A 15,427-nucleotide genomic window follows, 5' to 3' on the forward strand; every position below is an offset into this window, starting at 1 on the left:
CCTGACTAGCAATTGATCCTAACCTGCATACAGAGACACTGAGCAGAGATGTTCCCTTCAGAGGCTCAGGCTATTATAAACTAGGAGGAGAGGCAGAGATAGCGGTGTGTCTTGGAAAGATGCTAGCAAATTCTGCCAAACTCTGTATGGGTTGCTACTGCTAGCAAGTTTGTAAAATGAGTTTAAGGACCAGCTAATCTGGAAGACAGTAACATCTTTTTGGCTTTTCAGAAGCAGAGAGATATTGTGTATCTGCTGAACAAGTAAGCTGTCTTTGTCTGTTGACCTATCTTGCGAATGTACTTGCATGCCCTACCCCCATCAGTGCAAGTGCAGCATCTAAGCACCTCATTATCTTGAATTTATTTAACCTCATAACACTGAGGGAGGGAAATACGAGTGAGGCAGAGGATTTATCCATACTGCTTCCCTGAAACATTTGATACTGCCGCTGAGAAATACAGCTTCAATCACCCTCTCCCTCACTGCACACAACAAATCTGGAATTGAGGAAGGAAAGCTGCATACCAGGATGTGCAAGGTAAGGATCTAAACCAGAGTGGTGATTCAAAAACAGGTTTCCTATATCCTCTATGGCATGAGTGCCCCAACCATTGGCAAACAAAACATGTGCATGCACTATGATTTGTGAGCCCCATCTGATGCCAGGAGGGTCAGGATGCAGAGAAGAGATAGAGGAATGTCTAGTGCACGAACCCCGTGGGGTTGAGCACTGAGAAGGTCTGCGGGATCAGGATTGAGATGGTTTTTCATATCCCTGTGAATGGAAACATGAATTCCTTTGGAATTGCACTGGCACAAATTGAGGTGCCTCTAGGATTATGTTAGGTACCGGGCAATTTTGAAACTCGTGTGTGGTACATACATACCTTTAAAAGCCTTGTTGCTAGAGGTTTTCTTTGATGCTTCTGCAACCCAGATCCGAGTCAGTGAAACCACCTCTAAAAATGGAGATTGTGTTCTAAGAATGGACAGCCAAAATGAAGGGACACTTCTGAAAACCTGATTGTAAGAGCTTGATTCTCAGAGGGGCTCAACCCCCAAAGCCCTCGGAGAACTCCATGGCAGCTGGGAGCAACCAGGACTTCTGAAAACCTCTCGCACTCCCATTCGTTCCATATACTGATTGAATATAGGGATAGCCAAGTGTGCCACTGCTGTCTGAATTAAATAGCTAATGGTTAAGTGTTTGGAAGAGGAAAGGTTGATATAAGTGTTGTTGTTACTTAATAAAGCACTTGGGGGGGTATACAGATCCCGTGTCTGTATGTTCAGTTTGCAATGCTGAATGCAATATTTAAATGATGTTTTTCCAGACTCATTCATCTAGGAGAAAGGATAAAGCCCCTCAGTAGTCACATCAGTGAGCAAAAAGCAGCCTACTTTTCCTGTAGCTCCATACTTCATGGCTCATGAATATAATGTATCCACAGTGAAATGTATAGGCCTTGACAGAGTAGCACCTCGGGTGAGGAAGAGGATGACAGAGAGCATTTAATTTTACCAAGTCAATCCTTTCGGACCTATTCTTGGACAGCTTGACAGAGAAGGCTATACACGTAGACTGGAATGTGAAACCCTTTCAGCAGTGACCTTGTTTTAGGAAATACTAGTCTTATCTCCAAACCCTTTTTTCTTCCCTGGGCAATGACTTCTCATTGTACATTCCTCAGCGTGTGCTCCTTCCCCTCCTTAAACAGTTATTCCTTTTGTGTTGTTTCTTTGCTGGATTTCTGCTTTATTTAATAGATGCCGGGAAACTCTTTTCTTTTAGCACTGGAACGATTCTCTGGAAAACACTTGACTTCATGTTGTTTTTCTGCCGCTGTTTCATTTATAGTACACAGGCCTCTTCCAAGTGCTTCTGAAGTTTTAAGCTTGCTCTGAAAGCCTGAAGTCTTTACTCAGACATGCTTCCTCTGAACCTGGATAGTTCATATTTCACTGAATAAACGGCACTAGGGTGTGTGCAGCCAGGTTAGTCTAGTCCAGGTAGGAGCAGCTGCATTGCAAAGCACTACCTGACCTCGTGAGTCCTTCCTGGTTCTGCGCTGCACTATGGACAATGGATGTCACTAGGACCGTGTCTATATGGCTTCTCCCCCTACCATGGGGCCACTGCTAGCCAAATAAGCCCCATTCCTTTGTTTCTGATGAGGTGCCCCAAAACTCAGGCATTGGACCGTGGCTTCCAGGATGACCCAAGTGCCTGGAGCTGATCTGGATTCCTCCCACTTTAACCATTGCTTCCTTGAGAGAGATCCCAAGTGTGATCCTAAGGCACGCTATCCAGGGTGCACAAAACCATCTGCTCTATCTACTTGCCAGTCTTTGGGGCACCTGAGCAGGAGTGAGTGGATAGAGGTTACTGTCTGTTGCAGTCCTGGCATTGGGAGGGAGGCTCTTAAACTTCTCAAGGTCAATTCCAGGGGTGTGTGTGCTATAGTATAGAGTAATAGAAATATAGGGCTGGAAAGGACCTCCAGGGGCCATTTAGTCCAACTTTCTGCTAAAGCCAGAATCGGGTGGATCTGGGGGGAAGGAGTCATGCGGTCACACCGCCCTTGCACTGTGTGCTGCAGCCAGTTCTCTGGAAGTCATGTTGCCTGGCTTCACTTCTCCATGGCCCCACATGTTGGGGTGCCCTGAAAAGTCCAGGCAGGAACTGAGGTCAGAAGATTGGGGGAAGAAAGGGTGTGGGGGTATATCTGAAGCCCCTGAGCTGGCGGTCAGGAAGCAGACACAGGATGAATAAACCAGGAGTGTAGCTTAGGGGGAGCAAGCAGGACACCAGCCCTGATGTGCTGAATTTGTAGAGGTGCCAGGATGGTTTCCTCATCCCCAAAACTGGGCCCCAGCAGCAGAAGCAGCATTGCTTTTGCAGGAACAGTCAGGTGCACGCACAATGCCACTGCTGTTGGAGCAACAACTGAAGCATTGCAGACCCAGCTGCAATATCTGGGGACTGTCTGAGACCCTGCAGCAGGAAAGAACCACTCCCTTCTGGCACTCAGTGACATGGCACCCCTCCACGTCCCTGCTCCCATGCTGCAAGCCCTGCTTTCTGCCCTTGACTGACCCGGGTGCAAGGGTGGGGAACCCCAGAGCCGCTCCTGCCCCATTCTACCTGTGGCTGCATGGATGCCAGGCCCAGCAGGGAAAGCAGTGATGGCAGATGGGTCCCTTTTTCCTACCTCCCGCTGCCTGCCCAGTCTCCCCTTCCCCTCCAGTGTTGCCCATAAATCCAGAAGCTCCAGCCCTACCTCGCCCCCATCCTCCCCATGGTCTGAGGGCAGCTGGTGGCAACTGCTGCACCCTCCCACCCCTTTTCTTAATCCTGGATCTACCCATAGCCAGGATCATCCCTATTTCAACTATTTTAGTCAAGTGCTCATCTCACCTGCTCTTAAAAACTTCCAAGGTTGGAGCTTTCACAAGCCCTTTAGGAAGCCTTTTCCAATGTCTGACTGCTCTCTTCAGTAGAAAGTTCTTTCTAATATCCAACCTAAATTTCTCTTATTTAAAACCATTACCACTCCTTCTGTCTTCTTCAGACAGAGGATGGTATATCACCTCCATAAAACTATCCTTTAGGTATCTGGGGACTGTTATCAAATTACACCCCCCCCCCCATAGTTTTTCTCAGACTAAATAATCCCAGTTCTTCCAACTTTTTCTCAGATTTAGGGGCGCTCTAATCATTTTGTTGCTTTCTGCTGGATGCTTTTTAAGTTGCCGATATTTTTCGTGAAGTGAGGTGCCCAAAACTGGACAGGGGAGGCCTCACCACTGCCAAATAGAGCAGAAGAATCACTTCCCCTCACTTGCACCTGTCCTGTTCATACAGCCCAGGAAGCTGTTGGCTTTTGCTTTTCTTCTTCTTTTTTGCAACCAGAGCAATTTACTGACTCATTCATCTTACATTCAACTCCTTTTCTGCATTATTACAACTTAGGCAGTTGTAGTCACAAAGCTGAGCTGCAAAGTGATTCTTTCCCAGTGAACTGTGGGAGAACTTGCCTGTCCTTTTAGGCACCTGAGGGAAAGTGTGGCAGACTATGAGCACTTAAGTGATTTATCTTGAACTCTCATTGCAAAGTGTGTAAATTGCCATACTGAATGAAAGCCTCACTTGGGCTTTATGAGCCAGCTGCCCTGGGTTACAAGCACAGAAAAATCACATCATAGCCTTTTGTGTGTGGATGGGACCTGATTCGAGCTCATGTTAAGTCCACAATGACGATGCGCTTGTATGTAGTAAGCTTCTCCTGTTGCCTGCCGTTTGTGTGTCGTGTCCTTTCCTCCCTAGAACTCCCTTGCTTAGTAAAGAAATGTGTAAAATAACTTTTACATGAATTTCTAAAGTGGCGTTTTGCCCATTACATTCACCATTTTAAAAGTAACTGGAAACTAATTCAGTCTTTGCCTTGAGTTTGCACAAGACTGTTGTCACCCCCCTTGAGCCACACTGCTCTCACCAGAGAGATGTCAACTAGATTTTAAGAGCGACGTTTTTACATACATTCCACCATTTATAACTAGTGACAACTACTCCTACTTCAGGCTATTGTGCTGAGAAAACTGGGTGCAGTTATCTCTATAGAAATGATTTGTGGCACTTTCATCCTGTCCAGACAATGCACATTTTTTTCCCTCCCTGACATCAATTATAAAAAATATTTGGACTTTCTCTGAAAACACTTTCTTCCAAAGGCAGAGGACCTTGTGTCAAACAGCCTGTTCTGAGGCATGCTCACGTATCTCTCTGTGCATCTCTTATGTTTGGGTTTCTAAGTGTCCTTGCTGAAATCAGCCAGGGTTACAGGATCAGCCTTGTCTCCTTTCCAGCTTGCGTTCCTTCCTTAACAAACCCTAGAGCAGACTCCCATCATACAGCATACTTAGAAAACCTGGTGAATACACATGTTATGACACTGGTCTGATGATGTAAATGAATTCCCATATAATAATACAGATTAATAAAGTGGTAGTTAATACACAGCAGTATTGGAAACACTGGCAGTTATGTAAACCCTGTTCTGTTGTTTCCAGATATTGGTGCAATTGAATTGTGACACCAGTGATCAGGGGCTTGATACAAAGTCCCAGTTGATGAGAGTACCCTCATTGATTCCAGTTGGGTTAGGTTTGTATGAGCACTGTGAAGATAATCCTTCCAAGTATCTTGGATATAATGAGGCAAGTGAAGGGGTCTGAGCCCAAGAATAGATCCAAAAGTGTTCCACATAAATGTCCCAGTTTGAACTCATGCTTGTTTATATAAATGCTATAAAACAATCAGCTGCATCTTTGCAAGATGATATTCCTGCAGGTATATCAACAGTCTGCATTTCTTTCTCAGTGGAACAGCAGATGGATATGACTTCACTGCATTTCTCAGAATGATTCAGCATCATAGCGGTGATAAGAAAAATAGCAGGCACATCTACATGTGATGCTACATTGCCATAGCAGCGCATTACAGCGACGTAGCATCTGCGGGTAAAACCCGTGATGCCGCAGCTACATTGCCGTAGCGGCATGCTCCCCGATTATAGTGCATCGCGGTGGCAACATACTGCCTAAAAATAACCGTGTGCAGTGAGCACGGAGCAGTACCAGCTGTGACTGTGCCATCTTTTAGTACTTCCAAAAGTACTAAATGATAGCGCAGTAACAACGGCTCCATAGCAACACATATAGTTAATGGCAAAGGTTTAAAGGGGAGTATTAGGTTTTTAATTCTAAATAAATTCTTACTTTATTAAATTACCAGACTAAAGCAGTTTAGAGATAATTTAGGCTAAACATTAGAAGAAACGTCAACAACATTCTTTTCTCCTGGCAAGGATGCCTGGAAGAAGACATAGTTATTGCAAACTCTATTAAGTCCATTAGATTTGTGTCTGGAGGGAAAGATACATTTTTGCCCTGTGGATTCCAATTTTAATGTTAGTACAATTTTTCAGTATTTGAATGATGTACATAAATAAGATTTGCCTTAATCCTATTAGTAGCATATTTTATCAGTGAGATTTTTCAGAGCAAGATTCTGATCTCAGTTATGCCTGTAATAATCCATTGAAGTCAATGGAGTTCCTGTGTATTTACATAACTGTAAATCAGGACAGAGTCTGTCCTTGATTGTAGAAAGTAAAACTGAATACTGTTGAGAAAAAGGGCATACCGTATTTCACAGTGTAAAGGTCGGCACAGTGTATAGATTGACCCCCCCCCCCCCCCACACACACACACACACACTTTCCAATTTGAAAGGTAAGGATTTTTATAAACACGGTGTATAACTCAGGGCTGGGGCTCAGTGTTCGGCTGGCGCAGACCCATCCACTGCGAGCGGCACTGCCTGAGCTGCTTGCAGGGGGTGGGGCCATGCCAACCAAGTGCCGAGCCTGTCCCCACCCTTGTCTCCATCCCCTACAAGCAGTGCGTCCCCAGCCAAGTGCCGAGCCCAGCCCCATCTCCTGCAAGTAGTGCTGAGTCTGACGCTGCTCGCAGGGCATGGGGACAGGGATGGGGATAGCACTCAGCTGGCATACCCCTATCCCCTGCGAGCAGTGCTGCCTGGGCTGCACCAGCACTGCTCACAGGGGATGGGGCCACACCACCCGAGCCCCAAGCCTGGCCCTGTCTGCTGTGAGCAGCACTGCTGAACTCCAAGCCTGGCACTGCTCTCATGAGATGGGGCTGGGCTTGCCACTCAGGTGGCATGGCCCCATCCCCTCTGAGCCCAGCTCACAGGGGATGGGGATGGACAGGGACAGGGACAGGGCTGGGCTTGGCTGGCACTGCCTCATCCCCTGCAAGCAGCTCTTGGCATGGCTCTTGGTGCTCAGCTGGGGTGGCTCCATCCCCTGTGAGCAACACAGGTGTGGCCTAGGCAGCACCACTCGCAGGGGATGGGGCCACCCCAGCTGAGTGCTGAGCCCAGCCCCATGCCCAATTTTTTTATGTGGCCCAGTGTATAAGTCAAGTTTGATTTTTAAGACCCAAAAATTAAGCTTCAAAATCTGACTTGTACACCGTGAAATACGGTAATTTTTGTGGCTCTATTTTCTACAAAGCAGAAGCTGTAGTAGAGTCACATCTAGAACTGATTTATAGCTAAGAAGCCATCAGTTCCTTGGAGACAGGGACTACAAGTCCTGCTGTCTTTGGTACAGCTATTTAAACCATTATTGTAGAATTTTTATCTTCTGTTATTTGCAACCATTTATGTTAAAATCCTAGATTCACAGGAACAGACTGGCTCTTTTTTGTCAAAAGGTCTTTGGCTTTGTTGCTCAAAGTAGCTGGATTTAGAGAACTCTGAAATGGCACTGATCTCTGCCTTCAAAAACATGCGCCATTTCAAACGAGTGACAGAATTATCTGATCTTACAGAATTGGCATTTCCTTAAACATTGTTGCTCAGGGAAAGGAAAACTATCAAGTAGTCTCAGGGCAGCTAAAGTGAGAGATGCACAAAGCTTGCAGTGTTAATTTGGGATGTACTGGAGCTGGAGTCAATGTGTTGGTGGAGAATTTCAGGAAGCAAAATGTTTGATTGTTGAAAGAAGGAAGAGAGGGAAGCCACATGTTAAAGCCTTTGAAGAAAGCCTGGTAATCATCATGAAGATACACTCCATTTTCTTAGTGCCATAAATAGCACTGAGAAAGCTACTTCTAATTAACTACCTATGGAGGATTTCAGCTCTCTGTCTGTTAACTATCCTGAACTTTGATTTTTTACAAATTCATTAAAAATGAATTTTTTGTACAAACACACTTCAGCCCATGGATTATTTCCAAAATATTCTGTTCTGCCATGTTTTGGAGTATTTAGGTACTCCTTAGTATTATCATTATTATTCCTTTTTCTACTCCTTGATCAAATAAAAACAGTTTTTGTAAAAAGGAGGGAAATCAAGGTGGCTGTTTGAACACTTCTATGGCAATCCTTTGCTGAACTACATTCTGCAAACAGCTGAGATTTTTGCTTCCTGAGAACTTTTTTGCAAACAAAAATCAAGTCCCATATATCTCAAGTATATGAAAATGTAAAGGATTTAAAGCAAATTCGTGTATTTTGAATTAATGTTTATGATACATATTTGCTTTAAATATTCACTCTTTCTCCTGAACTGGGTGCTGGCTTTTGGGGCCCAGCATTTATGATTATAACTCCCTCTATAGAGTATAAGAATTTTGGTAGTTAAAAGTTAAATCCTTTTGATATTTCCAAGTGCGTGTTGGAGTTAGAGGAATTAATTATAAATCCACTGCCTTTGTTCAATGCTCTTCCCAGTGAGCACTGTGGAATTTGGGTCTCATTGATATATTTCCTTCCCACAAAAAAAGATTGTTCTTTATTCTCCATATTTTAAGTCACATCTTTGGGGAATCCAGTGATTCAGGATGAAAATGTTATCACTCAGAGAGACATACTGTACTCTCAGAAACTCACATTTGTAGTTAATCCATATTAGAAAAGCTGTCTCGTTTGCATAGTCCAGTTAAGACAACTATAGTACAAGTCAAACTAAACAAAACATGAATTGTGTTTTGGAATTAAGCTTTATTCACTGTTCATCGCTTCAGGTTTTCACTAGGAAGGCTTCATTTCTTTAGCTTAAAATCATGGGAATAGTAGTAAATCAGGCACAAAATATTTAGTTATAAGTGACACGTCTAAATCTGACACCAAGGTTACTACTTTGGTAAAGAAGTGAACTCCTATATCAGGCAAGGTTCTTTGAGTAGATGTGATCTCTTTTCGTAGGCCAACTGAGTAATTGGAAAAAGGTTCTTAGCAAGCTTTCAGGCGCAGTCACCCTTCGTCAGGCATTGGGCTGGGCTGAGACTCCAAGGAATGAGAAAAGCTAAAAGTGTAGAAGGATGTCAGTGAAAATGTAAATAGGTAGAAATTAGAACAACAAAAGGGAGAACAGATAAGGAGTAGGAAGCAGGCTGGGGAAGAATAGACAGCAGTGATAGCCTACAAGGTAGAAAGAAGCTGTCAGTTAAAAAAAGAATTCGTAGAAGATCAAGAAGACAGGAATAAGGGACACAGAAAGTGTGACAGGAAGTTTCAAAATTATCTAGTTGGGCATGAACAGGTGGGACAGTTTCACCATGTTAAAAGGGATGAAGAGCTTGTCACAATGTTTAAGGCAGGGGTAAATGACTAGCGTTTTATTAGCAGTAGACGGACAAAACAGTTGCATTGGATTACCTGATACACACTGGGCACGTCTACACAAAACACTTTACTGCACAGCAGATTAATTTGCTGCACAGTAAAGCATCACTGTCTATACACACGCAGCAATTAGGGCGCAGTAGATTCATTTTCTGTGCTGATAGATAGTCCCATCAGATACAAGTGGTATCTGGCAGCGCAGTAAATTACTGTGCATAAATACACGTATACACAGTGATGTTGGAATTAATTTACTCCGGCTCAAATTGAGCTGGAGTATATTCAGTTGTATTAATTCAGGAGTGGCCAAAGTCCAGTCTGGGGCCAGATCGGACCGTGGCAGACTTAATTTCTCAGCAGCCCATGTGGCAGAAGCTCCTGGCTGCCACCACCAGACCTAGCCCCACTGCCCAGGCACTCTGGCCCATCCACCCCGCACCTCACACCCGCTGGGATGAGGCAAGACGGGCAGGTGAGGCTGGGGTGATGCCAGGGTCTTGGGGTGATGACAGTAGAGGGCCAGGGCAGAGCTGTGATGCGCTGCCTGCATGCCCTGTGCTGTCACTATTGCAAGGTCCCGGCTCTGGCCATAGCCCCTGAGCAGGTTGCCACCCACATGACTTCTGGCCAGTATCAATGGAGATCCTGGAAGAACGAGGGTATGACAGCATGGGACCAGGCCAGGACAAAGCGGGTTCTGCACTTTATGCTGTCATGTCCCTGAACTGTCACGGCTTTGCATTCCCAGGGTCTCCATGAAGACCAGCCAGGAGCCACATGGGCAGAAGCTACTGGGGAAGGGAGTCCAGCTTGTGGACCCACCCCTGCATTAACTGCATGTGTAGACATGCCCATTGCCTAGTGGTAAGTCTTCCCTCTCCCTTTAAAACAGTATTGTTGTGCATCTGTCCATGATGTTTGTTTTTCTTATTTGCCTAGTGCCTCTGTTAAGCTTCACTTGCTTTTCTATGAGTTGACCTTTGAGGTCATTTTATTTCTCAGTACACAATATTTATCTCACTGGCATAATAATCTTGCCTCCTACTCACGCACTAACATGGACCTCAAGAAAAAGAGAGAGGGAAAGTGAAATGTGATGATCATTTTAAGGGACATTAGTCTCACCTGCCATCTACTAATCTAAAGGATCTGGGTTGACACATTCCCTTTTTTTTAGTATACTCTAAACAATGTCTTTGATGCTTTTAAGAAAAAAAAAATAACCATGTATGTGCCTTTTGATAAACATTCTTGGAATTTGGATCTAAGGCCATATTTCTGCCTCATGCTCCCCTCCAGCCCTCCAAAAGGTTAACCAATTTGCAGAAAGCATATATCCCCCTAGTTTCAAATTTTCCACTTTGATTTAATTTATTTTAACTTAATTTAATTTATTATGAATCACGTGCTGATTAATCTGGAGTGTTGCTGCCTTTTGTTCTGGTGTTAAGCTGAACCACTGGAGGCTTTCAAAAATGTTTATGTGAGAAACTGGGAGCTATCACATGCTCTGTTTTTCTTTGTGATGACAGTTGTGTGCATATGGTCAGAGAACATGCTCCTAAATGTGTATGAATCTTCTCCCCTTCACACCACCCCATGCAACCTATTTAAAATCAGTCTTTGTAGGGGATATTTTAAAGGACCAGGTTCTGCTGCTTTTACTTATACTGAGTACGTCTACACAAGACGTTTACTGCAAAACTGCCTAATTAGCCCCACAGTAAATGTCTCGGCATCTAGATATGCAGCCTTATTAGGCTGCAGGAAACTATTTAATTCCACAGCACTGCACATGTAGGTGCCGATACAACCGGCTGGGGCACATGGGTGCTTCAGTGTAGCTTCATACCCGACACTGGAGCACCCTTGTGCCTGAGCCAACCACTCTGCAGCATGTTGAGCTTGGTCAGAGCAGCCCTGGACTGGCAGGCTGACCCCCAGGGCCTCCTGCCAGCAAGGGCTGCTCTGACCTGGCTCATTGTGCTGCAGTCCTGGGCACGCATTCAAATGGTGCACCCAGGAACAATAAACTCCAGAGATGATTGCTTTGCATTAATCGTGTAGATGTGCCCACTGAGTACTAGCTTATAGCTTGAGTAGTCCTAGTTAAATCAGTGAGACTACCTGCAAATTAAGTTACTACACAGTGGGTGCATCTGTACAAGATGCTTTACTCAAGATTAGAGCAAATTACTGTGCAGTAAACATCACTGTCTACATGTGCAGATGCTTACTGTGCAAAAATTTGTTCTAATCACGAGTAAATTTGCCGCCTGTAAATACAAGTAGCAAATTTACTCAGGAGTAATTACTGTACGATATGGCATGTATAGACAGCCAACCGGGAGCAAATGTGGTCCTGGTCAGCCAAGCAGCAGGAGATTGCTCCATGCCCCTGAGAGATTGCTCTCTGCTTCTGGGATAAGAATCTGGCAGCCCCCAGTCCCTGATTGTGGAGCAGGGGCTGGGAAGCAAGAATCTTCCAGCCGATCACAGAGTGGGTGCTGGGAGCTCCTTGCTGGCCCCACCCTGGCTCTGCCCCAGCAGCAGGCAGCTCCTGGGGGCAAGGAGCAATCTCCCAGCCCCTGCCAGGAGCCAGCTGTCTCCTGGCCCCATGCTCCCTGCCAGCCCATGGGTTAGCACCCCAGGGGGAGCCTAAAGCTCCTCCTGGCTGCTGCAGGGGGCAGCAGCAGATTGCTCCTATGAGCAGCAAATCTGCTCCCACTTCCCCGCACATGTAGATGCCTGCAAATTACTCTAGAGTAAACCCACGCGGGAGCAGTTGCACATGTAAATGTACTCAGTGAGCCCTTTTCAGGATAGCACTTTTTAGGTAGCTGCCGTAAGATGTATAGCCAGCACAACCTGGGGTGCCAACTTCAAAGTGCTCAGAACCAGCGGACTTGCAATGGTATATGGTCCAGCAGATTACTATGTTCCTGCATGGACCGGAAGTTGTCACCCTAAAAAGCCTGACACTTAACAGTGTGCTGATACTCATAACTGACTGCACAACTTCCACACACACAGATGTACTCTCTGGCATTAGACCAAGTGATATAAGACAGACCCTAACATCATTACTGGCAATAGAGGCCAGAGATTACAAAAATCACCTTCTCCATCAACTGTTAACTGAGGAAGCATAAGAGGCTTAAAAGTTGTAAATTATTTGTACATGAAGCCCACGAGCTCCTAGAAGAGACTGAGAATGCTGAATCAAACCAATGGGGAGCAACAAGGTGGGACAGCCACTGGAAAAGGTCAGACTATACCAACACCAAATGAGTCCCCCACTGGGCATGACTTGATAGAGAAGCATAGGTCAAACTGAACAGATGGAGATTATGGATACAGGCGCTTCAAAACAACACTTCACAAGATGAACATGTTGGACAGCCCCCTGTGTGACTGCGGTGTCCACCAAACAGCATAGTACTTAATCAGAAGCTGCAAACTTTATAAATGCCCAGGCGGGGTAAAAGGAATCTGCAAAGTGAGCAATAATACCAGACATTGGTTTATAGATTTGGAAGTTAATATTTGACACCATATAAAAGAAGCAGAAGGCCAACACTTACTCACGGACATAGGTGTTTTCCTCAATGAAGGCTATAGGGAGTGGCAAATAATTGGAGGTGATGGGCAGGTAAGCCTCTTTGGTAAAAGCTGCAATATTCAAGACTTATTGAGCTTATAAATTGCTGTGCATCTTAAATACCCAATAACCCAATCCATGTTCATTTACTATGTGCAATACATACATGACTTTGCTTCTCTTAGGCACTAGAGGTAGATATGTGTTATATAAAAGTGGCCGCTGTGGAGGCACAATCCAATTTCTTTTCCTGATAATACGAACAGTCTGCTGAATGTGTCACTATGCATATGGTAATGTATGTGGGATGTTCAAAGAACAAAATGTTCACAGTAAGTTATATAATGTATGTGAATTGAACCTTTATATCTCTGTTTATTTTAATTTGTAAGTAAGATTAATGCTGACAAAAGGCAATGGATTCGATCGACAGCCCAGAAAAAAAAGACGTCCCCTTTTCCATGGATCTGGCAGAGTGTGATTGCAAACTCTCTGGGGCAGGTGCATCTTCTTGCTCTGTGTTTTGTATAGCACCCTGCAAAAGTAAAGCCAGAGTCCTAGGGGATTATAGGCCTTACTAGAATACAAATACAAATAACAAATATTAAGAACTAACTGCTGGTGACCTAACTGCAATAAAAATAACTGATTTTAGGACAGGAGGAGAACACCATAATATCTGCTTGTTTCAGCGGGGTAAACAGTAGAAGTTGTCTTTATAACAAAAACTGTGTTTATGTGAGGTGCACAGAGCTGAGGAGGTTAAAAAGTCTTCAGAGCTAGAAGCAATCTATACAATCAGTTTGAAGCATGGAGGCTGAAATAATTGCTGTGGAAATGCCAGCAAAAAATCAGACACAGAAAGCTTCATGTGCTCCAGAAGGTGTAAGAAAGGCTCTGGAGACTGTGTAACCACTGCTCAAAGACTACCCGTAGAGTGGGCAGGCAAAGCCTTCGGTTAGGTGTTGTCAGGTGCTCATTATTTTTGACAGGTTCACTTTTGCAACTTTCTTTCATCTTGGTCCAAATTCCTCGTTTTTATAGGGCTCTGCATATTCAACTCCCATGAATGCCAGTAGGAGCTATGTGGAGGACTCCAGGGCAAGTATCTAGTTCCTGACTGTAATAAGAACTGTCAGTCATGCTGTCAGAAACACTAAAACACTCAAAAGGCAATATACTGTCCTTCATTTGCTCATGCAATTTCTACTGATGATAACGGGAGTTGTATGTGTGGATTGGGGGGTATATATTGCCTTCATTGTTCAAACTGTTAGAGGCAGACCTGTCTGAGACAGAGCTATTCTTTTTACGCTAACTCATGGTAACAGTGAGTGTGTTAACTTACACAATGGACTGGTGTCCTCTAATGATTTAAATATCATGTAAATTGGACATATTCTGGGAAGGATTAGTGACAGAATACTTAAAAGGGCAGTATCCAACTGGGATGCTGTATACAGAATCCAGTACATAGAAAAGTAGGGCTACACGGGACCTTAGGAGGTCATCTAGTCCAGTGGTTCTCAAACTTTTCCCTACCGAGATCCATTTACCAAGATCGATGGCTTGTCCAACCCACATTCTCCTGGCCCTGCCGGTGCACGACCCACAGTCCCCCGCCCCCCCTGCCTTGCTGCAAGCTTGGCATCTGGCCACCTTCCCCCAGTGCCGGCAGGCACTTCCCCCCCCAACACATGCACACACATACACACGCATGCTCCCATTGCCTCTCCCACCCTGACAGTCCCAAAACCCTAGCCCTCCAACTCCCCCGGTCCCCATATGCTTACCTTCATCTGGCTGCTGGGGCTGTTCCCACAACCCTACCTGGCTGCGGGCTGGCCATGCCCCCAGCAGCCGCTTGCAGGGTGGAACGCTGCAAAAGTGCAGGTTTCCCCTTGCGGGCAGCAGCCTTCCAGCCTGCAAGGGGAACCCTGAGCTTTCAAGCATTTTTCTGGCACAGACTTGAGACCCTTAGAAATATTCTTGCAACTCATTTTTGCGTCGCAACCCACAGTTTGCAAAATGCTGATCTAGCCCAACCCTGTGCTCAAGGCAGGAACTCTCCTGTCTAAACCATCCTAGACAGGTGTTTGTCTAACTCAAGGCTGTTCAACTTTGGTGTGGCCAGGAGCTGCAGAAGGTGCCAGCAAGTGGCCCATGGGCTGCACACTGTGGAGGTACCCCTGTACCAGGATCCCTGCCTTACCTTATGGGTTGTGCTGGCAACATATGGCCCCTGTCCCCCCATTCCCTGCCATACAGGCCACACTGGTGGCACACAGACCCCTGGGCCTTCCCCTGCTGCATGGCAGCAGGAGCTGCGGCTGCTGGGGCCCACAGGCCACATGTTAACTTACCTATGGGCTGTCCGTTGGGCAGCTTTGGTCCAGGACTAGATCTGGAGTCGGGGGTTAAGGGGAGCACTTGCACTCCCCTTGATTCCTGGCCCACTGAAACCAACTGCCTGGCAGTGGCAGCAACATTTAGGCAGTGCTGAGGGAGTCAATTGACTTCATGGCTCATTATACTCTACCTGATCCCTTCTAAATTCTTTATTCTACAAGTGTTAATGACCCTCTCTCCTTTTTAATGCCTTTGAT

General features: G+C 45.3%; 1 protein-coding gene across 2 annotated transcripts in view; it reads left to right on the top strand.

Moving 5' to 3' along the window:
• Nucleotides 1–517: 517 nt before the first annotated feature.
• The window catches only part of HSPA12A (heat shock protein family A (Hsp70) member 12A), a 103,148-nt gene continuing 88,238 nt past the window's right edge, over nucleotides 518–15,427 (top strand). For both annotated transcript variants that reach the window (XM_019485921.2, XM_059730098.1), the window contains exon 1: nucleotides 518–541. In XM_019485921.2, the coding sequence (XP_019341466.1) occupies nucleotides 533–541 (9 nt within the window). In that variant the 5' untranslated portion in view covers nucleotides 518–532. The remainder of the gene's footprint in view (nucleotides 542–15,427) is intronic.

This window comes from Alligator mississippiensis, chromosome 6 (assembly GCF_030867095.1).
Source record: "Alligator mississippiensis isolate rAllMis1 chromosome 6, rAllMis1, whole genome shotgun sequence".
In the NCBI taxonomy this organism is placed as follows: Eukaryota; Metazoa; Chordata; order Crocodylia; family Alligatoridae; genus Alligator; species Alligator mississippiensis.